This window comes from Acipenser ruthenus, chromosome 2, assembly GCF_902713425.1.
Source record: "Acipenser ruthenus chromosome 2, fAciRut3.2 maternal haplotype, whole genome shotgun sequence".
NCBI lineage: Eukaryota > Metazoa > Chordata > Actinopteri > Acipenseriformes > Acipenseridae > Acipenser > Acipenser ruthenus.
This window is the reverse complement of record NC_081190.1, coordinates 114,882,853-114,909,093: the sequence shown is the minus strand read 5'-3', so window position 1 is coordinate 114,909,093 and position 26,241 is coordinate 114,882,853. Positions and strand designations below refer to the sequence as shown.

The window sequence follows — 26,241 nt, the reverse complement described above, 5'->3', positions numbered from 1 at the left end:
TATCCCACCTGATTTAAAAAAATTTTGAATTTACAATTACTTCTTCAGGAAATTTTAAACATATTTAAAATTATAAATGTATGCTGCATCATTTTTACGCAAACTGACTAAGCACTTCAGACCGTAAGATCAGTAGCACATTGTATTAACATGATTTAAAAAAAAATAAATAAAAGTAATGGAATGGAGTTTGGTTTCACGGGAGCCGGATCATAAGATGGATCAGGCTCGGATTCCACTCACCCGTCATTGTCACCCAGCAGTAGTGCTGTACGCACCGTAGCAAGGCAAATTAACCAATGAAAATCAACTACGTCAACGTCATTCAGTTGCTGTATTTCACACCGTTATTTTTTTATTATCATCTGAACTGCATACTAATGCTAAAGAAAAAAAATGAAGACAGGACACTAAAAATCCATAGTTGCTTTTCTTAAACAGCCCCAGAGCCAAAGACTGGAACTTTTACCTGCCGAGTCACCCACTGAGCAGAGTGGAAACAATGCCAAGATTAACAACAATTAACTACTGCAGATGAAGCTGTTAAAATACGTATGTTGTATTATATTCCATTTATTGTTGTTACCAATGAGGTTATGTGTAACAATGCAAGTACTTGTCATGAGTGCATTTTAACATTTTAATTTTAGTTGCTGTAACATAGGTAGTTTTTGTTATTGCCTTTTGATACCGTATCCATAAAAAATAACTGCATTTATCCTGCATGCTGGCAGATTTGGCAAATGTGTGATTCCTAAAGATTTTTTAACAGTTGATTTGGTATAAATATGTAACGTAGTGATTCTCTTAACTGTTTACATTGTGCTCTACAGATGTGTCAAGGCGTGCCATGAGGTTTTGTTGTTTGTCTATTTTATCCCTCCCTCTGGAAATTTGACAAATTGCACCCTGTACAAATGCACACAAAAAAACACCAAGTGTACCCCCTAATTGATAGCTCTCATCAGTCGACAATTCATGCCTTTTTTTAGACAATGACACAAACTGTTTCGTTCCGGTTTACAAAAAAAATAAACAAAAAAAGTTTGTGTCCTGTAGTAATCTACATGCATTTGTTTAAATGTAAAGAACGACTAAAAAATGTACAGTATTAAAACACTGTTCTTTAATTCACCGTTTTTTCTCGCACTTGTTATGTGCTGTCATAGACAAACGTGAAACCCGGTTTATATCATGACACGCTTTATATCACGAATTATACCTGCACGGCAATCATGATATAAAGAGGGTTCATCTGTATTACTATGTTTTGTCCAGTTCGGCAGATTTTATTGTCTGACCAAATTTCTGTCAGCTTCAGTTTCTCGTACTGTCCATGTAGTTAGGGTTACCAGATTTCCACAGTGAAAAACTGGGACTTTTTTTTTTCTTCAATTCACTGACGCTGTGATACAGTTTTGTACTAAAATAAATACAAAACAAATAAACACAAAAGCAGAACCAGGATGATTAACAATTTTACTGTTTCCAATCAGGTCAGAAAATGAAGTCTAAAATGAGGTCATCCTAATGTAGTTCCCTGGAGACATTTTTAGCTTTTTGCTCTACTTGTTTCCTCAGAATATGAACTAAACTAGGCACGAAATGTTTACTTCCTAGTCAGGTTACCTTGTGTAGTTTGTATCCTATGTGCAAAAGGATCGAATCCAGCAGTTGTTCACATTAACGTTGAGCAAGAGAACCAGACTCTGTGTGTTTGCCAAACAGACAGGACCACCTCTTTAGATGGACTCGGTACGGTTAGTCTCCCAAGCGGACTTTGTTATTCACACTTCACACCAAACATACCGAACCGTACAGAGTGCAGACCAAACCCTCTAAACTGACCCAGTGTGAACACGGCATTATATTGCTGGTGATGCATATCTCTTCTAGTGCAGAGTGTACTAACTGTGGTCCCCATGGTGATTTATTTAGCTAAAGTGTGGTTTTATATATAGTTTCTACAGATGGGATAGTCTTGTTTCCACAGCCAAAAACAACCTTAGCTATTTGGATACAATCTTGGTCTCAATCCAGATATAGTGCATTACCACACAACCAATGCTGAGCAGATTGAAACAAGCTTGTTTAGTTCCAGCAGCATCTCTGAAGCTCTTCGGTTTCTGCTATCAAGAAGGTGTTGAAGACTCACGTTGCTGAACACATGCAATGGAACTGAGAAATAATCCAGTACTGAGCAGTGTCTGTACTGGTGTTAATGGTGCTTCATTAACATGGTCGTATTAATCCGGTACTGGACAGTGTAGTGTTAATGGTGCTTCATTTACATGGTCGTATTAATCCGGTACTGGACAGTGTAGTGTTAATGGTGCTTCATTTACATGGTCGTATTAATCCGGTACTGGGCAGTGTAGTGCTAATGGTGCTTCATTAACATGGTCGTATTAATCCGGTACTGGACAGTGTAGTGTTAATGGTGCTTCATTTACATGGTCGTATTAATCCGGTCCTGGGCAGTGTAGTGTTAATGGTGCTTCATTTACATGGTCGTATTAATCCGGTACTGGGCAGTGTAGTGCTAATGGTGCTTCATTTACATGGTCGTATTAATCCGGTACTGGGCAGTGTAGTGCTAATGGTGCTTCATTTACATGGTCGTATTAATCCGGTACTGGGCAGTGTAGTGTTAATGGTGCTTCATTTACATGGTCGTATTAATCCGGTACTGGGCAGTGTAGTGCTAATGGTGCTTCATTTACATGGTCGTATTAATCCGGTACTGGGCAGTGTCTGTACTGGTGTTAATGGTGCTTCTTTACTTGGTCATATTCATGTATTTTAATACATATTAACACATTTATCAACTTGAAAATACATTTTCAAACGTTCTATAATTAAATATTGAATTGCATTCCAAGTGTATTGATATATCTGTTTTCTATACATTTCGCTAACAACATAGTCAGTCTACTGCCCTTAATCATAGAATCTGAGAATGTTTGCTGGCAGTTTGTTTCAATTAGATTGCACAGTTAACACATCAGCAGGAGGGCTGGGTATATTATGGAAGGTTAAAACTAGATTAATAACTAAGGATTTTTAGGATACCAAAGCTATTTTGAATTCAAGGCAAATCTGAGCATCTTGCAATCTTTTCCCAGATACTGAGGGAAATGAGGGTGATGGGGTGGAGGGATAAATAATGCCCTAGCAGTTAGCACCCTGCCCTTTTGTTAATTTCTGTTTTCCCCCCTCTTGAGAGAGTGGATCAATCCCAAATAAGTGAGCAGACTGAGTTTAACTGTGAAAGTGGGTGTGTTTAACACAGCAGCTTCTCTATCTGGATTCCTGCGGTGGGACGGTATAATTACATTGATTGCGCGTTGTTGTTTTCCACCATCCAAACTCTCAGACAGGTTTGTCTTTCATCTCCAGACTCACTCTGAAGAGAGACCATTCCAGTGCGAGGAATGTAAAGCTTTGTTCAGGACGCCGTTCTCCCTGCAAAGACACCTGTTGATACACAACAGTAAGTAGCTGCAGTTTGCACTGTGCAAACTCAAGCTGTCAGTTCAGAGAAGAGTTCCCAGTGTAGCCAAGAACATCAACCAGAGAACTCCGGAGGAAGAGAGTAGAAATGTGGAATCCAGGTGTTCAAATGCATTTCAGCGCATACTATCGTAATGTAAAGCATATTTTCAAAAGAATACATTTACTAGAATACTTAACCCTTTCTAATATTCTGAATTGCTTGATATATATATATATATATATATATATATATATATATATATATATAATATATATATATATATATATATATATATATATATATATATATATATATATATATATATATATTTTAGCTCAAAGAGCCAGCTATAAATGAATTGGTACATTAAAAAAGAGTGACAATGTCCTCATTAAAAACAAGCAAACCAAAAAAAAAGGAAGCCTTACTGTACATATGATTCTGTTTAGCATATAATACAAGCAATTATGCATAATTTCAGCATGCAGTAATCCACTGACAGGTTATTATGAATTGTGTATTTCTTAAGGATCTCCATACTTAGTAACACTGTGACTGGTAGACTGATTGTGAATGATAATGTACATTATTTTCCCATTCTTCCATGTTGAATCATTAATGAAATACACAGGAGATAGACTGGACTTCCTAAACAGATATTCCTATCAATAAGCTCTTTCTGTTCTTCATTAATTACTATTATTGATCAATAATGGTGGTTTGCAACGTTTCCTGTATAGATTTTATTTGATATTGTTTTTTGTTTTAGGTGAAAGGACATTCAAGTGTGATCATTGTGATGCAACATTCAAAAGGAAGGACACTTTAAATGTTCATATTCAGGTGGTGCATGAAGGGCACAAGAAATATAAATGTGATCTGTGCGAGAAGGCCTTTGTGACTCCCTCTGTGCTGAAGAGTCATAAGAAAGTAAGTGATTATGAAAACTGGACTTCTCTGCCAATATGCAGCTAATGCCAAAAGCGGAGCATCACCTAGCATTGTAGGATTGAGCCAAAAAAAAAAAAAGAACTATGTGAACATAGTTTTGATCTTTTATTTAACACCATGTAATGAAATAAACTACAAATATTGCAAAAGTCTACTGGAAGCCCATAATAGTAGAATTTCATGTTAGATTTCGAAATGCCACATTTTTCATTTTTTGTCAGTTTTTCGTTAAGTATATGGGAAACTACAGAGCGGTATGTAATATGTTAACATAACATTATTAAGCATGTTTCATTCCACTTTATGAAGCAAAATGTATTAATTCTATAGGATGTTGCAAAACTTTTGGCTGTATGTGTGTATATATATGTGTGTGTGTGTGTTTGTGTGCGTGCATGTGTGAATCTTCTCTTCTCAACACAACATAATTTTCTACTGTAATGATTAAAACACCGTCACACAGAGTGTAAATATGTCTTTTGATGTGGATACTGGAACCAGTTTGAATGAAATGGGCTGACAGGAAACATAAGGAAGTGCTGAAGCAGGTATTGAGATGAAAACAAAATAATAATCTGTCAGTCAGGGCCTGTAGCAGGGTGGTAGTAAGCCCTGCTGATTTAAATGTATTTGTTTATTTTTAGAACAGGGTTTCCCCCTCCGCCCCTGTGTAGTGTGTTATTTTGTATTTGTTTTGTATTATGATTTAGTTATTGTATTTCTATGATGGCGAAGCGCTGCGTGTTTTGTTATTGTTTATTTGTATTTATTTATTGACGGCGTAGCCATGTGTTTTGTTTATTTTGGTTAGTAGCATGGATGGAAAACCCCATTCACAGTAATTAATAAACTCGTGCAGAAGGTGGCCATTTCCCGAATTAATTAGGTGTTTTAATTTGTTGCTAATCGGGAGATGGTCACCTGCATAAAAGCCTGCAGCTCGCTGCACTCGTGGTGGGTGTATGAGGAGCGAGCGAGGAGAGAGAAAACGAACTTTAAAATATACAGGAACAGTGACAGTGACTGCCCAGCCTGACCTGTATTTATATTTTGTGTTCGTGATTTGTTTTATTTAAAATATTTATTTTCGCTCTGTGAGCAAGTGTGTTTTGTGTTTTAAACCTTTTATTTATTTTTGTTATTTAAAAATAAAACGGCGTGCCGCGTCATTGACTTTGATCTGCAGTACTGGTTTGTTTAGTTCCTACTTCTGTCTGATGTCACCACCCAGCTATTCCTGTCACAGGGCCATTACTGAGATAACTAATATTAATCCAAGTCGTCACAAAAGCAATACATTCCCCTTGAAGGTGAGTGATAGATGACAGTATTTTGGGCACCGAGAAAGAAAATTCAAGCTCTGATTCTAACAAACAGAAAAAATAAATGTGAAGATTCTTAAATTAAATGAAGTGCTCCAGTACTGGTTAATATATGTAAATGGTTGTATTATCTTATGTAGACTTGACATTAAAGTAGTGGTGTATGTCTGCACGTGTTTTAAGCAGAAAAGACTTTATAAAAAATCTCACTCAGGCCTTCTGTTTCAACAGGGATACCAAGCCCAGAAAAGATCACACCGTAGATTATAAAGTTACATTTCTCAGATGTCTGCTATAATTAGGGGTTTGGCTGAAATTGGATCCATTCTTGGCACACTACAAAACGAATTGCTAAAATACTACCTTGTGAGCTTCAGCAAAGACATGCAACTTAATCGAATGCATCGGATCAAAACAGTGTGCTCTGAGTTTTATTGTAGAAAATAATAGAGTCAGTGTGGGTAAAGACCAAATAATGGGTTTGAATTTGGCTATTGAAAACACAGTTCTTAGAGCTCTTTATTTAGAGATGCAAGGTCTTGTTTATTTCTATTTTATTTTTTTATTTTAATGTATTCTGTTTCAGCTTGTAAACATCAGTTTTGTTTATTTCAGCTAGTAGTTGTAGTTGAAAAAAAAAAAAAAACACCATGACTGGCTTGAATGCTGTTGCTATGGTCTCCAGTGCTGAAGACTGCCCTGTGATAGGCCTTTGTGCAGAGTATGGTGGTGGATTTGTGAGTCATTGTGCAATTTAACCTGATTGAGTTTTACCAGACCAACTATAAAAAAATAAAAAAATAAACTTTAAGTATGTACTCATATTAACTAGAGGCACCAACTGAGCTTTGTAATTCTTCCAATTTCACAACAGACTTTCATGCTTTTCATTTTCTCTGAAATAAATATTGGGGCAAATTAGTGAAACAAAGTCTGTGATAATGAAGTATTTAAAACATGGAATTAAGGTGTTAGCTGCTAGGAGCAAAATCATTATCTGATCATTTCAATTTTAAAATGTCCCCTTGGCATATTATAAAATATAACAGAAATACCCACTATTATATCTCACTCTCTTGAGTTTGATTTGAATGCACTTGGTCTCTTGTAGCGTGGCTCATTGGGACGGGCACAGCCGCATTTTGAATGCTGAGCCAGTGTGGTTATGTAGCTGGTGATGCCACTCTCCACACAGGGATAGCTTTGGGATCGAGCAATTAAGTCTGATCCCTTGTGGCTATTTAGATTTTCCTGAACAAGGATCTTTTGAACTGGCAGTCTGTGGAGTTACATTTTTTTTCTCTATTGCTGGAATGAATATTATCACAATAAACGCACTCATCATTTGTATCGTTAGCATTTATTATTGCTATGCTGTAAGGGTCTCTTCAATAGAAAGACAGGACAATGAAATGAAAGCGAGCCAGTGTAGGTTTTCTATGAAGAAGCCAGCCAGTGATATTCAGGCAGATGGATACTGCAGCACGAGAAAGATAAATATTCCTGTAGAATACTGTAATCCTTAGTAAGTTTGTCAGCTGTCCTCCGAGTATCTTGCAGAAGATCAGGTTCTTGGTGTGCATGCTACAATTCAGCGATTGTGTATGAGTGGTGGTTTAATTCTTCTCTTGTTTGTGTGCCAGATAAAACAAATGTAATACAGTAGTTTCTGTAGGGAGCTTGCAGTAAAGGTCTGTAAATATACTGTAATGACAAATATGCTTAATCTTCATATGTGTACTGTCTTTTTTTAGTTCAATTCACATTAATAATGTTCTTTTTTTTTCTCCTCCCACAATATTGCGTTCATTATATTACTGTAGACCCACACTGGAGAAAAGGAGAAAATATGCCCATACTGTGGCCAGAAGTTTGCAAGTAACGGGACCCTGAGAGTTCACATCAGGAGCCATACAGGTAAACGATGACATTGGATTATTTTATTTGTATTGCACTTTAGTATGGCCAAAATGAGTTGAAGCGTCAATAAACAGGGTCAATAGAAACCCAAGGAACTTGTCCATTATTGTTCATAACAAAGTTGCATGGAGCTGTTTGTATTGTGCTGGACTACGGTATATGAAGTAGGTTTGCAGTATGTTTCAACAACACCCAGGTTAAACTGCCCCAGTTTCATCACTGCAATGTGAACGCTCTAACCCTGTTGGGCTAAGTTTTAGAGAATTCAGTTTTGAGCTTAGTTCTCGAACACGGTTATGCTAGTATGGACAGGGCCTAAGTCTACAGAGATAATAATGCGTGAATACATTTTGCAGTTCTTTCTTTTCTAACACGCTGATACAGTTCTTAAACCTGCATAAAAGTGTGCTGGTTTTTTACTTCTGTTTTAAAAGTTTCAAGATTACAGTTCCTTTGTTATAAAAGCATGTTTATGGCTCTTCATTAATTACACGTCGGTTAATGTACAAAGATAAATACATGGTACTGAATATTGTTTAATGCTGCATATACTACCCTCCAGTTATTTTTGCAGGCTACAATATGCTGACACATAAATCTAATGTGAAGTGTAATGATCAAATGTACAAGTAATAACACTTTTTATCACTTTGCACAATTTTGTTGGAACACTGGAAGCCACTTTAAAAAATGAGAGATTCAAGACGGCTGAATATTATTACATTTTTGAAGTAAGGAGTATGTTATGACGAAAAGACACGACAGAGAGCTGTCTGTCTACATAAGTTATGTACATGCATTTCTATAAAGCAGCTGGTTTCCTTATCTCTCTATCTACCATAAATAGCTGTCAAGATGAAAGCCCTTAACATTGTTGAATTGAGGTACAATTTCAGTAATGCCGTATCTAATTGTGTGATGGGGGGGGGGGGTTAACCCTTGGTGGGCAAGTGTATTTTTCGCTATGTCAGGTTTTCTGTTTCTACTTGCACAACCTGCAAAAATACCCCCCACATAGTTTCAGCTTAAATAAGTTATTGATATATATATATATATATATATATATATATATATATATATATATATATATATATATATATATATATATATATATATATATATATAATATATATACATACATACACTACCGGTCAAAAGTTTTAGAACACCTCCATTTTTCCAGTTTTTATTGAAATTTACACAGTTTAATGTCTCAATGTACTCTGAAATTAAAGCATAGAACAAATAAACAATTGGAGATAAAAAAGAAATCATGGAATCGTTTTGTTTAACAAAATTTAATCTAAATTTTTGACTCATCAAAGTAGCCACCTTTTGCAGATATAACAGCCGAACACACTCGTGGCATTCTTTCTACAATGGAAATCAAATATTGTTCGGAAAGTTCTTCCCAACACTGTTGCAGAAGTTCCCACAAATGTGTTGCACTTGTAGGTTGCTTTGCTTTCACCCTTCTGTCCAGTTCATCCCAAACCAGTTCGATGGGGTTTAAGTCTTGAGACTGTGCTGGCCATTCCATGATTTGAAGCCTATCATCTTGTTCTTTTCTTCTAAGGTAGTTCTGACATAGCCTGGAGGTATGTTTTGGGTCATTATCTTGCTGTAGGATGAACACCTGACCAACTAGGCGTATACCAGAGGGTATTGCATGGCGCTGCAAAATGCTGTGGTAGCAGTTTTGGTTTAGGGTGCCACTCACTCTGTGCAAGTCGCCGACTCTGGATCCAGCAAAAGAGCCCCAGACCATCACGCTTCCTCCTCCATGTTTGACAGTTGGTGTCACACACCAAGGAACCATCCTTTCGCCTACTCGACGGCGTACAAAAACCCTGCGTGATGAACCGAAGATTTCAAATTTTGATTCATCGGTCCATAAGACCTTCTTCCAGTCTCCAGTAGTCCACTGGCGGTGCTTCATGGCCCAAGCAAGCCTCTTTTTCTTATTTTGCCATCTTAGCATTGGCTTTCTTACTGCCACTCGACCTGTCAAACCTGCAGCTCGAAGTCTTCTCTTCACAGTTGAAACTGAGACTTGCTTACTTCGACCAGTGTTAAACTGTGCTTGAAGCTGTTGTCCTGTGAGCCGCCTATCACGCAAGCTGTTGACTCTCAGAAACTTGTCTTCTGATTCTGTGGCTTTGGGTCTGCCAGACCTCTTCCTGTAAGAGTTTCCTCCAGTTTCCAAGTGCCTTTTGATGGTGTAGGAAACTGTACTCACTGACACCTTGGCTTTCTTTGCAATTTCTCTAAAGGAAAGACCTACACTTTTAAGGGTTATAATGGTCTGTCTGTCTTCCTTTGTTAATTGCCTTTTTCTCGCCATTATGAGAGCAATATACTACTTCCTGCAGTACAATACTGTCCAAATAATGCTTAAGAGGGTGTAGTAACACAGTCTGTTCCAACACTGCTTTTATACAGACAGAGGGTTTGTAAGTAATCAACAAAAGTTGGGACACCTGTAGGAATTGTTAGCATTAACTTTCAAGGCTTAATTTACTTCCATTGCTGCAGAACAGCTGTAAGTTGTTAACCCATTACTTGTTCCCTGAAAAAGGCCTTTTTGTATAACTCTGAAATGTACATTATTTTTCAGTTTTTGGTAACCTAAACTTTTTTTTTTTAAACCTCTGGCAGTTTACCGCTTACCTTTGTACCATTTCAGGTTATTCACTGGACTTGAACTGCTTAAATTTCAATAAAGACTGGGAAAATGGGGGTGTTCTAAAACTTTTGACCGGTAGTGTATGTGTGTATATATATATATATATATATATATATATATATATATATATATATATATATATACAGTACTGTGCAAAAGTTTTAGGCAGGTGTGAAAAAATGCTGTAAAGTAAGAATGCTTTCAAAAATAGACATGTTAATAGTTTATATTTATCAATTAACAAAATGCAAAGTGAGTGAACAGAAGAAAAATCTACATCAAATCCATATTTGGTGTGACCACCCTTTGCCTTCAAAACAGCATCAATTCTTCTAGGTACACTTGCACACAGTTTTTGAAGGAACTCGGCAGGTAGGTTGGCCCAAACATCTTGGAGAACTAACCACAGTTCTTCTGTGGATTTAGGCAGCCTCAGTTGCTTCTCTCTCTTCATGTAATCCCAGACAGACTCGATGATGTTGAGATCAGGGCTCTGTGGGGGCCATACCATCACTTCCAGGACTCCTTGTTCTTCTTTACGCTGAAGATAGTTCTTAATGACTTTCGCTGTATGTTTGGGGTCGTTGTCATGCTGCAGAATAAATTTGGGGCCTCCCTGATGGTATTGCATGATGGATAAGTATCTGCCTGTACTTCTCAGCATTGAGGAGACCATTAATTCTGACCAAATCCCCAACTCCATTTGCAGAAATGCAGCCCCAAACTTGCAAGGAACCTCCACCATGCTTCACTGTTGCCTGCAGACACTCATTCGTGTACCGCTCTCCAACCCTTCGGCAAACAAACTGCCTTCTGCTACAGCCAAATATTTCAAATTTTGACTCATCAGTCCAGAGCACCTGCTGCCATTTTTCTGCACCCCAGTTCCTGTGTTTTTGTGCATAGTTGAGTCGCTTGGCCTTGTTTCCACGTCGGAGGTATGGCTTTTTGGCCGCAAGTCTTCCATGAAGGCCACTTCTGACCAGACTTCTCCGGACAGTAGATGGGTGTACCAGGGTCCCACTGTTTTCTGCCAATTCTGAGCTGATGGCACTGCTGGACATCTTCCGATTGCGAAGGGAAGTAAGCATGATGTGTCTTTTATCTGCTGCAGTAAGTTTCCTTGGCCGACCATTGCGTCTACGGTCTTCAACGTTGCCCGTTTCTTTGTGCTTCTTCAAAAGAGCTTGGACAGCACATCTGGAAACCCCTGTCTGCCTTGAAAGTTCTACCTGGGAGAGACCTTGCTGATGCAGTATAACTACCTTGTGTCTTGTTGCTGTGCTCAGTCTTGCCATGGTGTATGACTTTTGACAGTAAACTGTCTTCAGCAACCTCACCTTGTTAGCTGAGTTTGGCTGTTCCTCACCCAGTTTTATTCCTCCTACACAGCTGTTTCTGTTTCAGTTAATGATTGTGTTTCAACCTACATATTGAATTGATGATCATTAGCACCTGTTTGGTATAATTGTTTAATCATACACCTGACTATATGCCTACAAAATCCCCTGACTTTGTGCAAGTGTACCTAAATAATTGATGCTGTTTTGAAGGCAAAGGGTGGTCACACCAAATATGGATTTGATTTAGATTTTTCTTCTGTTCACTCACTTTGCATTTAGTTAATTGATAAATATAATCTATTAACATGTCTATTTTTTAAAGCATTCTTACTTTACAGCATTTTTTCACACCTGCCTAAAACTTTTGCACAGTACTGTGTATGTGTATGTGTGTGTGTGTGTGTGTGTGTGTGTGTATATATATATATATATATATATATATATATATATATATATATATATATATACATATACACATATACACATATACACATTTAACTTTTGTACCCATTCAAGAAAATGGCTAATAAAACAAATGCTAAAGATGCGCACAGAAAGCTATTCTGTACTTGCATTCCTGGTTTATATGATGGGAGACCAGTGTAACAAAGGGCACTATTTGCATGCAGTTTGCTTGCAGTTTTAATTCTGGATGATAAGATACTAAGCTTTTGTTCCAGTGCTGAAGTAGAAAATAACAAATAAGGTGTTTTTAGGAGCCCTCAAATTAACATTAAAAGTTTGTTTAGTCTAGTTCTGAAACACTAGCTATTTTTTTTTTCACTTAGATTAAAGTAGAGAAAACTTTGCGCAGGAAGAAAAGCTTTATTAATATGTCCCTGTGGAAGGGTGGTGGGCAATTCACTGACACAACACACAGAAGTAATTCTGAAACACCGCACAGGTGCCCAGTTTTATTATGGGCACTTAATTTCTTTTCAGCCCGCAGAGGGCGCTGTTGTCTGTGGTCTGCCGTACCAGCTATGGTAGCGACAGAGCCACAACTATACCGGGGCGGTACAGGGTACAGAGTTTCAACAAAACAATAATCAAAAGGCGAAAGGAACAGGAAAAATAAAACAAAACTACAAAATAAAAGGTGCTGCGCTTGGCAGCTTCACCCCAACCGTCGCTACCCCGCACGGCCCGGGGTTTCCGTCCTACACTAGCGGCTCCCTCAGCCTGCTATACACTATTTACCGGGGCTGCCCAAGAGTTTTCCCCGCTACCGCTAATTCTTTTCTTTATTTGTTTATTTATTTTTCTTGTTGGGATTTCCGTCCCTGCTGATTTTTCTCCAGCGCTTCCGCACACCTTTTACGTCTCGGAGGGCAGACCTGAGGGAACAGCAGAATGTTAACTTTTATAGGGCCAGCAATTCCCCCAAGACCCGCCTCTCAGCCACTCAGAGAGAAGGAAAGTCCGCACACCCACTCTCCCACCTCTCCGTGTCACTGCCATGACTGACAGGCGGATATTGACGGCCCGCTGCCCTCTCCCTGCAGCACTATGAACACATCAGAAGAGTCAGCACAGGTCTCCCCCTGTTACAGTCCCCAATGCTATTTTTATGATTCTTTTGTTCTACACACTGTGGTCATGGTGGAACTTCTACCTGCTATTTAGTGGCTACCCTATTAAAGCTACATCTTACCATCTTACCCCTTACCTAAATCAGATTTCTAAAAAAATATATATATAAGTGTGTACATATATAGGGTGCACATGTGATAGCTTATTTCTGTTCATAGACATATACAATGAACTCCAAAAGTATTTGGGCAGTGACAAATATTTTGTTGTTTTGGCTCTGTATTCCAGCACTTTGGAATGATACAGTGACTATGGGGTTAAAGTGCAGACTGTTAGCTTTAATTTGAGGGTATTTTCATCCATGTCGGATGAACCGTTTAGAAATTACAGCACGTTTTGTACATAGTCCCCCCATTTTAGGGTACCAAAAATATTTGGACAAATTAACATTATGTACAATAAAGTAGTCATGTTTAGTACTTGGTTGCATGTCCTTTGCATACAATGATTGCCTGAAATCTGCGACCCATAGACATCACCAGACGCTGGGTATCTTCCCTGGTGATGCTCTGCCAGGCCTGTACTGCAGCCATCTTCAATTCCTGCTTGTTTCGGGGGCTTTTTGCCTTCAGTCTTGTTTTCAGCATGTTGACTTGGATTCAGATCGAGTGATTGACTTGGCCAGTCAAGAATTTTCCACTTTTTGGCCCTGAAAAACTCCTTGGTTGCTGATGAAGCACCGTCCAATGAGTTTGGAGGCATTTGGTTGTATCTGAGCAGAGAAGATGTTTCTGTACACTTCAGAATTCATCCTGCTGTTGCCGTCAGCAGTCACATCATCAATGAAGACAAGTGAGCCAGTTCCAGTTGCAGCCATACATGCCCAAGTCATAACACTACCTCCTCCATGTTTCACAGATGAGGTGGTGTACTGTGGATCATGGGCAGTTATTTTTTTCTCCACACTTTCCTCTTTCCATCACTCTGGTACAGGTTAATCTTCATCTCATCTGTCCATAAGACTTTGTTCCAGAACTCTGCAGGCTCTTTTAGTACTTTTCTTTCTGCCAAACTAAAAACCATGAAAATAAGAAATCAGCTGATTATGATGAAATAGATATTGAGGCAGTAGGCACAGCACATAAGGCAGAAAAGGAAAGTAACACATGTAAGTAGTAGAGTACTTCATAACAGTAGGCTGGTTATTTATTGATGACATGTGGCCACTTCAGCTGAATTCACATCTACTCAACTTTGAGAAGGCTTTGCAGATGGCGGAAACCAAACTGGAGATTTTTCAGTCCTTCTTTAATAACTGGCGTATGGTCGAGACCCCCCTGCAGACCTTTTTCCTCTCCCCCCTCTCCATTTTGCCTTTATCTGGAAAGAGCCACACATTAATGAGGTCTAACAATAGCTGGCATTAGCAGAGTGTTTGAGTTGGTTTGGGTTGAGTGAAGGCACATGGAGACCCAAGCTAGACTTGTTGCTCTGTAATCCATCATTCACACTAACAAACCAGCACAGACAGAGCCTGCATCCGAGGGCTCACTCGCAACATTGCAAGGCTTTGCGCTGCCATATCCTGTCAGCAAACTGCTTTCTGGGAGTGCCAGGGATTTGTGCTTGATGTGGTCTTAAATCTTCCCGTTGGTCACACAGATTCTAATGCTTCATTGTAAATTGTGATCATAAACACTGTGAAGCCAAGACAAGTACAATAAATCACTTGCTATTTGCAAACTAGGGAATATATTTCTAGAAATGTTGAAGTTTCCCCACAATTGAAATACTATACAGTTAAATACAGTTTGCTATTTAAATTATGCTTGTACTATATTGGTATAAGAAAAGGATGTTTTTAAAAAGTATTTTCATCCACTTAAAATATGCAGATGTAGCTTGAACCTCAAACTGCAGTGCATCAATGATAATGTAAATAACACCAAGCTCCAGACAATGAGTTTCAAACTTGAAATGTGTTCCTGTTTACAGGTAAGAACTCAACTTTACTATGATGAATACGATAATGTTCGTCATGGTAATTGTTTATATATTAGTTTAAAAATGTTTAGTAAAATGTGACCAAAAGTGAGTTTTTGGAACATTGATAGAGATGCGAGAGTCTGTGTGATGCATTTAAACACGCAAAATAATTTAGAATTGGTAATATATCGTGATTAATTTGGTATAATAATTGTGTAAAAAGTTATTGGTAATGTATTTTGTTTTTATTGATGTCTGTCTTTATTTGCACAAGGCACAAAGGTAATTTTTAGCTGTTTTAAGTTTACTGTGTCAATTTAAAAGGTTACACTAAGTAAACAGAAACCTCAGTGTGATGATATTAGTAAATAACATGAGCTATGGTGAATTACAAGCTGAAACCATTTCCCTGTCTTGTGTTTTTGCAGTAGTATTGTTTTATGTTTAAGTTAATTTACTGTAATGGCTAAATCATATGCAGATGTAGTGCTGAAACAGTTCATTTGGTTTCATTGGGTTAAGTTATGCTGAAGAAAAGATGGTGATGTGAGAACTATGTGGAACTGGAGGAAGACAAAAGCAAGCCCTCATTTCCTCTTTCTAACTCCTCTGCCAATGGAAGTCTTTGATTTTGTTCAAGCATAAGGAAACATTGCATTCATAAATCTCTCAATAGCTATTGCAGATGATGTGATTAGATCGCCTGTATAGTCAAGGTGGTTGGTCTCAATATACCCCTTGTGGTTGGGTCTCCCTATAATGGCCCCGTGTTGAATGCTGGGTGATGATTTTTTTTTTCATTAATTCAAAGCAGAAACTAATTGGTTGATCAATGTGGTCTGTACAGCAACGTATGGGAGTCAACTAAGTCTGAAAGAAAGCCCATTTCACACTTACAACAACTGGTAAATGAGCAATGCCCTGTCTATGTTTAAAACCTGTATTTGTAATTTAACATGCTCACATGCGTTAGAAATAGCCTACTAACAGCAGCTTGAAGTAAAGACAACTTGTTTTATTTTTTGTCGTCAAAGTGCTGAAGCTCATTTTCTTTGTTGACCATTTTCTAAAAGCTGTAAACGCAAAGGAACATACAATTTATGTTTTTTTTCTTTGTCAATGACTAGCTTAGAGTGTTTATAGGTGTGGAAGTTTTAGCAATTTAGTGACAGATTGACCCCTTAAAGATTGTTACTAGCGTTCTCATGACAAGCAGAGGACACATTAACTTGGTGTGGTCTGACGGATTAATAGTGAACTGCATGAACAAATGTGTAAGTTCATCCGTTTGCCTGTGTATCCTGTCTCTTTGAATGAGTGGTTTGCACATGTACGTGCATCCATAAACTGTGTATAAATTGTGAAAAATAGTTCCTCAATAGGCCTCAACTAAAATAGTTTATTAAACGTTCATTTACTAGAAGTTGTATGCATGTTGTAGGCTTCAGTTGACCAAAGAATAAAAATAAAAGGAATTATTTGCTGATCCCAAACAAAGTTGAAACACATTTACATAATATATGGATTGCTGCTGAAAGGATTGAAAGAAATAATATTAATCTGTGTACGTTCTGTTTTGTTACAGTTCCACACCTATAAATATTCACCTCAAGATACTGAACAGTAACATGTTTGTCATGAACTGCAGAACGGCTCTGCAGTATGAAGTGAAACTGTCAGTGCAAACCTAGCAGTGCAGATATTCATGTTGAAATGGGTTCTGTACATTGAAAAAACATTACAGGTTGTGACCAATTTACTAGGAACATTGAGGCAATGTCATGCAATAAAATAACTGAATCCCATTACACGTCACGCGATAGACAGAAGGATATACGCTTTCAGTAATTGGTTGCTTTCTGAAAATTTGCTTGAGGTTGGATATGGCTTGTATTTTAACCTAATCTGAGCAAGTGTATCCCAGACATCAACTTGTAACCTGGAATGACCATTGTGTCACTCGTCAAATAGGAAATGACCTGTAACCTGGAATGACCATTGTGTCACTCGTCAAATAGGAAATGTGCCAAAAGACGTTACAGATATGACTCCCAACTAGTTAGGGAATGTTGGGCGTGAACAAGTTGTGTCGCCCAGAACAGAGTGTTACACAAGAGAGATTTGAAGTGGTGGGGTTGGCCACTTTATTAGGACCACCCCTTTAATAAAGTAGTAACCACTTTTGAATGTAGCAGATGACTGGGGTTGATTTTTACCAACCCACTGTTGAGGATGTACATAAATTGGGATCTTATTTCTAATTGCACTTATCAATACCCAAGGCCTTGGACTTGCCATGTTTACACCTGGTGTACATTCACAGCTGTGTCTAGTTGGGACAGGTATGCTCTGAGTGGCCAGACCACGGCTCAAATTCTGCAGCCCACAGCTCAAAACACTGAGCTGCTGTACTCTTACCTAATCATCTTTTATAAGCAGTTAGAAACTCAAACTCAGTACACAGTTGTTTTGTTTTTATCAGCAGTACGCCACCTGGATGTGCCAGAACTGTAAAGAGACTTCAGCCAGTTTACCAGACTCAACTGGAGTAGTTTTTATTATTATTATTATTATTATTATTATTATTATTATTATTATTATTATTATTATTATTAAGCAGGTGCTTTTATTCAAAGCGACTTATAGAGACTAGGGGGTGAACTATGAATCATCAACTGCTGCTACTGCTGTAGAGTTACTTACAATCGGTTTTTAATTTACCTCTCATCTGAAGGATGGAGCACAAGGAGGTTAAGTAACTATAAAGGTTTTGAGACATTAATTAAAAATAAAAAAACAATATGAATATATTTAACATTGTGTTACCGAAGAAATTACAAAATGAGATTGTCCAGTGGAACCCGTAAGAGTAGTACACTAATTCATGTTAGATTTCAAAATGTCAAGTATATGGAAAACTACAAAGCGGAATGTAATTTAGTATGCTAACGTAACATTATTCAGCAGGTTTCATTCGACTTTATGAAGCAATTTTATTTTTTTTTATCAATAGGACGATGCAAAATTTTTGGCCATAGCTGTACATGCAAGGGATTAAATGGGTAATATTCATGGGCATTGTGACAGGGTAGCTGAGTGTTGATGACGTTCCCAGACCAGAAAGCTGACAGAGACACACAGACAGGTACTATGGGTGAAAAGCGCTCTTGTGCGTAGTTTTTATTGAACAAAAGTAAAATAAATATTTTAACAAAAACACTGCTCACAGAGACAAAAATAAAAGGTTTAAACAAAAACAGTCACAAACACAAAACGCAAAACTGACACATAAACAAATACCGTGCTGGTCTGCCCAGACAAGTTTATATACACGTGCACCTACCAATCATTACAACCATTCAAACAATAATCCAATAAAAAGCCACATTCTCACGAGCTGTCTGGCAGAGACGAGCTACTACCATTGCATCTGCCAGACCACATCCAAACCAAACAATAACAAAGGAAAAAAAACATTGTATTTTTAAATAACACAACATCCATTCAAATCATACAATCACATCCCCCTTGTAACTAAACATAAATATTACATTTTAAATCATACAATCGCCTGTTTAAATCACCAAAACAATACATTTGAAATCATACCAGTACATTCACCCGTGCTAAACAAACACAACACATTTATTTACATGCAGGGCTTTGCCCTGCCCCTTTAATTATGTGCAGGGCTCTCTTCTGTCCTGCCACAGGTATAAATAAATCAAAAGTTTAAGTTGCAATGAAAAGGTCAAATGCAAGTTGTTAGATATTGTAAAGGATGATCAAAGGCAGAGGCTTATCGAGGATAGCAGATCGATATCAGATTACTTCATCACCCTTCACTGCCATCTGCTGAAAGCTGTTAAACAGAAATTCATTAGAATTGAAGGTTTATTTCTGGTACACACTGCTAATACGTTTCAGACCAGCTCTCTACAAGTGGTGCTCGTAACATGAATGTGTGGCATTTTATGGACTGCTTGCACCCATCTGCTTGCCAGCCTTCCCAACTTCTACCTTTTAAAGTAAAGGTGAATTTGAACTTAAAAGTGTCAGATGAATCAATTAGCAGCCTTAGTGGCTTTGGGTGCATGTATGGTGATGGTAGAGATTAGGGACAATGGGGTCAAATAAGTGTTGAGTCTCAACAGGTGTTAAATCAGTTACATTTAACACTGCTAATATTATTAACTATTATTAGTAAGTCTTAAGTCTCAATAGGCTGTTCAAATCTGTACCCTGCAGCTTGCAAGGGAAATCAGTGTCTGTGTGACGGATATATAAGTATCTGTTCTCTGCCATGCTCGTTGGCTGTGTATAGCTGATCTAGAAATGCTCAATTTCATCTGTCAACAGTGCTTCCATTAAATAGAATGGTGTCCAAGCCACATAATAAACACATGGCAGGATGGCATGGACCACACTATAATCTGCTAATGCATTATCCAGCAGTGCTTCCACAAACTTCAGTATTAACCCAACACCCTACTTGCCACTCAAAATACCTCTTCTAACTGAAATAACTTTCCCATCTGGGACTTTTGACCCTGTTAGTCAGCAGCCTGAATTACTCAAAAAAGTGGCTGATTTAAGAGTGAATTTTGTGAAACTACCATGTTAAGCCCCTTTCACATACAAATGCTGTTACTGAGCCATCTCTGAGATTTAAAAAAATGAAAAGAAAAATATTTAAAATACCCATTCACACAGCACGAAATTGCGCAATCTATGTCGGTATAATACAGTCATTCACACAGACAAAGGGATCATGCGAGTACAACTTTCAAAACTGTCAATCAACATATTGTTTACATGGCAACGGCAATTCGCCAATAAATTACAGCATCACGCACCGTCCGTTCTATTTGTGAATTCACCTCCTCGTCAACCCGTAAAGTTAACAATTGCTTAACTTATTCCAGACTCCAATTACTACCTTGTTTAGCACCAACAATAAAAATACCCAACACACCCGGTATACAGTCACGTGGGATGTTGACTTTCAATCCACGGCCACTATAGGACTTCAGTGCTGGCAAAGCGAGGTGGTTCAGAGACGGCATAAAATATGATGGCTCTGTGACGGTATAGGCAATTCATACAGACCAAAATGCCGCATCAGTGCCGGTGTCCCAGGAAATAAGCAGATCAGGAAAAAAGTTGATCAAGCTCTAGAATTTAAAGGGTTCCATTGTTTCTAATGTAAACGAGCCTCGGCTAGGAAATAAGTAGATCGAGCCAGGAAATAAGTAGATCGGATATATTAATGAACAATAAATAATTTAAAATTAATGTTGTAAGTATAATTTATATCAATTAGTAGATCTGATTTATTCGGCAGTATGATAAGATAAGATGATGTGAATATCGCTTTAGATACGATAAATTAGCCTAACAAAAACGCATAATTAAAAATGACTTTTGTACGTATAATTTACATGAATGTAGATCGGATATATTCGACAGTATTACGCTAGATAAGGGAATGTGAATATCGCTGTAATATATATTAGCAGCAAATAAGTAATTTAAAATGAATTGTATGATTCTATGTCTGATTGTGTATTTCTGTTTGTGTAACAAATGTTAACTAGCAAAATGTGTTACGTATTGACGTTATTTTGCATTTCTGGAGGTGTTTTTGTTTTGGGAAGCACTACAGTATGGACAGCAGGTATGTGAGCGATTGACCAAAAGTTAAAGCATGAGTTTCAATCATGGAAAAAATTAAGCTCCATGCTGCGATTACTAACTAGGCCACGGTGCACATCAATCACACGATGTACTTGAAAAATTTATTTTTAGATACAGTACTTTGTATAATTAGGACAGAAAACGAACAAGAGACTGGTTATCATAGTGTATGTATGTCAATTACAAGTGTGGGAAGAAACAATACATTCATTAATTAAAAACTAAAGAGTTAACGTCTTTGCTAAACCGTGGTAAATACCTTTAGTTCAATACCAACCAAGATTTTATGTTGTGAGAGAGATCATACAGTATATGTAGGCTACTCTATATCAGCATAATTTTAAAATGGTAAATCCCTGTAGTCCAACAACCAGTAAGACTTATAACGAGAAAGAGATACAGTATATTGAATTGAAGTGAATTCACGATTTAAAATTATGTAGATATACACATATATACAATATCTCTCTTCCTCATTATATATGTCTGTTGTCTTGAATTTTTCAATACCAGCCAAGAGACTTAAATAGTGAGGAAGAGAGATCACACAGTGTACCAGCATGATTTTAATCTGTGGTTCAATACCAACCAATATACATTTATAATAAAGAGAGATAATACAGTATAAAATCACTTTCAGGTTGGTCACTCTAAAATTGCCCTCTGTGTGAGTGTGTGTGTGGTGCCCTGCAATGGACTGGTGTCCCGATCAGGGTGTAGTCCTGTCTTGCATTGCCCTGTGTCTGCTGGGTTAGGTTAAGGAATAAGCGGTTATGATAATGGATGGATGGAAAGAATAAGAGACTTTTTAAAAAAAACAACAACTTTAATTTAAACAATTCAAAATCAGTCAGTGGTGGGAATGGGATGGGGAATCATTTACATATGGTCTTTGATTCCATGCTGGAGGTTTCTTAGGAATATACCATTACCTGTGTCGCTTAAATGGACACCATCCCTCCTAAAAAGCCCAACCTGATCATATTTAATTTCGGGGTGCCGAATTGAACCCTCCCCAAAACCCCTTACAAAATCCGAAATTACATTGTTCACCCAGTTACGTGCTTTGTTTATTTTTGGTGATGTCTTAATATTTTTCTAAAGACGTCTCTGGGTGATGCATGAGAAAACAATTTTTGTTTTTGGAAACATCTCATGCAATTTAGTTATATCTTTCTTCATAACTCGAATTAACTCCACACTTTTAAGTTTCCCTAAATCATTGCCCCCAGCATGGATGACCAGGACATCAGGAGGTGAACCATTAGTAATCGAAGAAATAAACAAATTAAAAAACATGTGCCATTTCAGGCCCCTCCATCCGAACCAGCGGATGGAGACGCCTTGGAGCTGCAGGTCCAGCCCGAGCCCTCTTCTGGCCTGCTGTTCAGCCCAGTCCGACAATCTACACAGATGCTGTGAAGAGAAATTATATAGCGTCAAGTTTGATTGCAATCACTACAAACACAGCAGTGGTAAATAAATTAAAGCATGCACCTTTGTAAACAGTATGAGTTTTGCTTAACAGGTATATTTACAGTATGTGTTCTCAAAATCAGGTGAATTGTCAAAACTTTAGTTGCAAAATATTACAAAGATATCAGCTATAAGCTATAAGTTTTATTTTTACATGCAGGCAATTGCATACGCCTGTAATGTAGGAAATAGCGTTAAAAGTTAATCATGGTGATGTTAAAACATGTATTACCTTGTTAACTGAAGAAGAACATAAAGTACTCCAAGTAAAACCTGCATTTATTTCAAGGTAAGAAATAAACACATAAACACATCTCTTTATAATCATACGTGAAGCACGACTGCGAAAATAAAGAAATAAACCTACGACACTATACTAATGCGAAATATTTCTTTTTAATAAGGTTGTTATCCATACTTTGCAATTTACTTTTTTTTAATGAGTAGAATTAACTCTTATATTTCTGTCGGCATAGGGCTACTACATAATCAACCTAAAATGTTTTTCAAAGAAATCCTTCCAGATCGATTATGCTGTAACGCTGGCGGAGTAGCAAGTTATTACAAATTGCGCCTTTTTTTAGGCGGGTATACACGAATATGAATGTGTTTTAAAATGAACTGTACAGTGTAATGTAAACGCGTTTGTATTTAAATGTAATCTTCTGAACTATTTGCATTTGACTATTCTAAATACATATTTCCATTTGTATTTAAAGCTTCAAATTATTTCAAATGCATTTAAATACTTTTCAATAATATTAATGTTAATAGTTTTTCAGTATTCCTGGTGAAGTTTATTAACTTTTCCATGCAAATTGAAGTACTTTTGAGAACTTAATATTTATTAAATGCAACAATCACCCTAATGTAGATATACACATATATACAGTGTCTCTCTTCCTCCGTTATATATGTCTTTTTTATATATCTCTATCTCATTATAAATTCCTGTAGTGCACCAACCATGCAAGACATAACGAGCAATCATATCTACCATGGCATACGTTTTTCATTTCTGTATTTGTCCTATTAAGAGGATTTGACAGGGTCCTTTTTTTTTTTTTTTTTTTACATGGTACAAATCTTATCCCTTAGTAATACTGTATATTACTGCAAGGAATACACTTGTCACGTTTTCAAAGAATATGGCATTTATGTTCATGTATTGTGTGCAAAAAACATGAGAGATTTTTTTTAAATTCCCAACCTGAGAACACGACACAATTCCTTTCTAAAAAAAAAAAACTTTCGTCTGGCTATTTGCGGTTCATTTTCTTCACCCTATCCCAATTTAAAAACCACAATCCTAAACCTAGAACCTTTTTTAAATAAACATAAGACATGCAGACAGATCAAGGTCCTGTATATGCTATTCATTTTTTTTTAACTGGCAGTGGTATGCCTACATTTTGCCACCTCTAAACTGTAGTAAAGTTACAGCTATACTCATATTAAAATGTAGAAATACGACCTTGTCATACTAATATGATGGATGCAGCATGTCATCAGATTATATTACTGAAACATTTTAATTTTGATTAAAGATTGACAACATTTTGACGTGTAAAAATCATTTAATATATAAATAAATCACCGCGATCACACATAAACTACATCAGATTGACAACAATGTTATAGAAACATAAAAAGACAGGGATTTTAAACATTTTACCGTATAAAGAGCCGTCGACCACACATTTTAAAGACAGTGGCACGAACATGCACCAACATACAGTCTACTAAATAAAACGGCCAGATAAAAATAAAAAGCCATGCAATGAACCTCCCCTTTAATCAAACTGTAGCCCCGCCTTACTTTTGTCTACTTTTGCTTTACTGCGCTTGCGTGCTCAACATTTTTCCTATGACACCGGTTCTGAGCCGTCATAACTCATCTCTGTGAAGGGGTATTAGTTTCCCTTTATCCATAACTGTTGGTTTAACTAATGTAACTTGGACAGCCACTAAATATGTGAATGAACATAAAGAGGATACATTTAAGTCTGTGCAGATACTCATATTTCCTGAGTTATTCCTTCTTGTTAAGTTGTTAGATGTTAGGTAATTGAAATTGAATGAAACCCATTAAATTCCCAGTACGAATTGCCATTAACAAAATAAATAAATAGAAGAAAATATATATAATTTAAATTATATTTCTCTTTATACTAAATTGTCATATTAAATATTACTGTATATTTACCTAAAATCTAATAAAGAAGAGTGTTGTATGTTCATCTCATGGGCAGTTTCATTAAGATTGATTCAATTATTAAAATCTTTTATTCCTGTTCTGTTGACATTAACATAGCTCTATGTAAAACAGATTGCTTTGCAAGGATATATTTTTATAATCAAATTGTAAATGGGTTTCGTTAGGAAGATGATCATTTCCCCTCTGGTTTGTAATTGTTATAATCAAATGGGTTTCGTTAGGAAGATGATCATTTCCCCTTTGGTTTGTAATTGTTATAATCAAATGGGTTTCATTGGTGGGATGATCATCTCCCCTCTGGTTTGTAATTGTTATAATCAAATGGGTTTCGTTAGGAAGATGATCATTTCCCCTCTGGTTTGTAATTGTTATAATCAAATGGGTTTCATTGGTGGGATGATCATCTCCCCTCTGGTTTGTAATTGTTATAATCAAATGGGTTTCGTTAGTAAGATGATCATTTCCTCTCTGGTTTGTAATTGTTATAATCAAATGGGTTTCATTAGTGGGATGATCATTTCCCCTCTGGTTTGTAATTGTTATAATCAAATGGGTTTCGTTAGGAAGATGATCATTTCCTCTCTGGTTTGTAATTGTTATAATCAAATGGGTTTCGTTAGTGGGATGATCATTTCCTCTCTGGTTTGTAATTGTTATAATCAAATGGGTTTCATTGGTGGGATGATCATCTCCTCTCTGGTTTGTAATTGTTATAATCAAATGGGTTTCATTGGTGGGATGATCATCTCCCCTCTGGTTTGTAATTGTTATAATCAAATGGGTTTCATTAGTGGGATGATCATTTCCCCTCTGGTTTGTAATTGTTATAATCAAATGGGTTTCATTAGTAAGATGATCATTTCCCCTCTGGTTTGTAATTGTTATAATCAAATGGGTTTCGTTAGTGGGATGATCATTTCCTCTCTGGTTTGTAATTGTTATAATCAAATGGGTTTCATTAGTGGGATGATCATTTCCTCTCTGGTTTGTAATTGTTATAATCAAATGGGTTTCATTAGTGGGATGATCATTTCCTCTCTGGTTTGTAATTGTTATAATCAAATGGGTTTCATTGGTGGGATGATCATCTCCCCTCTGGTTTGTAATTGTTATAATCAAATGGGTTTCATTAGTGGGATGATCATTTCCCCTCTGGTTTGTAATTGTTATAATCAAATGGGTTTCGTTAGGAAGATGATCATTTCCCCTCTGGTTTGTAATTGTTATAATCAAATGGGTTTCGTTAGTGGGATGATCATTTCCCCTCTGGTTTGTAATTGTTATAATCAAATGGGTTTCATTAGTGGGATGATCATTTCCCCTCTGGTTTGTAATTGTTATAATCAAATGGGTTTCGTTAGGAAGATGATCATTTCCCCTCTGGTTTGTAATTGTTATAATCAAATGGGTTTCATTAGTGGGATGATCATTTCCCCTCTGGTTTGTAATTGTTATAATCAAATGGGTTTCATTAGTAAGATGATCATTTCCCCTCTGGTTTGTAATTGTTATAATCAAATAGTTTCATTAGTGGGATGATCATTTCCCCTCTGGTTTGTAATTGTTATAATCAAATGGGTTTCATTGGTGGGATGATCATTTCCTCTCTGGTT

The 26,241-nt window shown here is 37.0% G+C and overlaps 1 protein-coding gene across 2 annotated transcripts in view; it reads left to right on the top strand.

Annotated features, from left to right (window-relative positions):
- LOC117408483 (PR domain zinc finger protein 5-like) overlaps positions 1-26,241 on the top strand; it is a 76,782-nt gene that overhangs the window by 30,711 nt on the left and 19,830 nt on the right. For both annotated transcript variants that reach the window (XM_034013490.3, XM_034013489.3), the window contains exons 11-13: positions 3,400-3,493; positions 4,266-4,426; positions 7,593-7,686. In XM_034013490.3, coding sequence (XP_033869381.1) covers positions 3,400-3,493; positions 4,266-4,426; positions 7,593-7,686 — 349 coding nt within the window. The remainder of the gene's footprint in view (positions 1-3,399; positions 3,494-4,265; positions 4,427-7,592; positions 7,687-26,241) is intronic.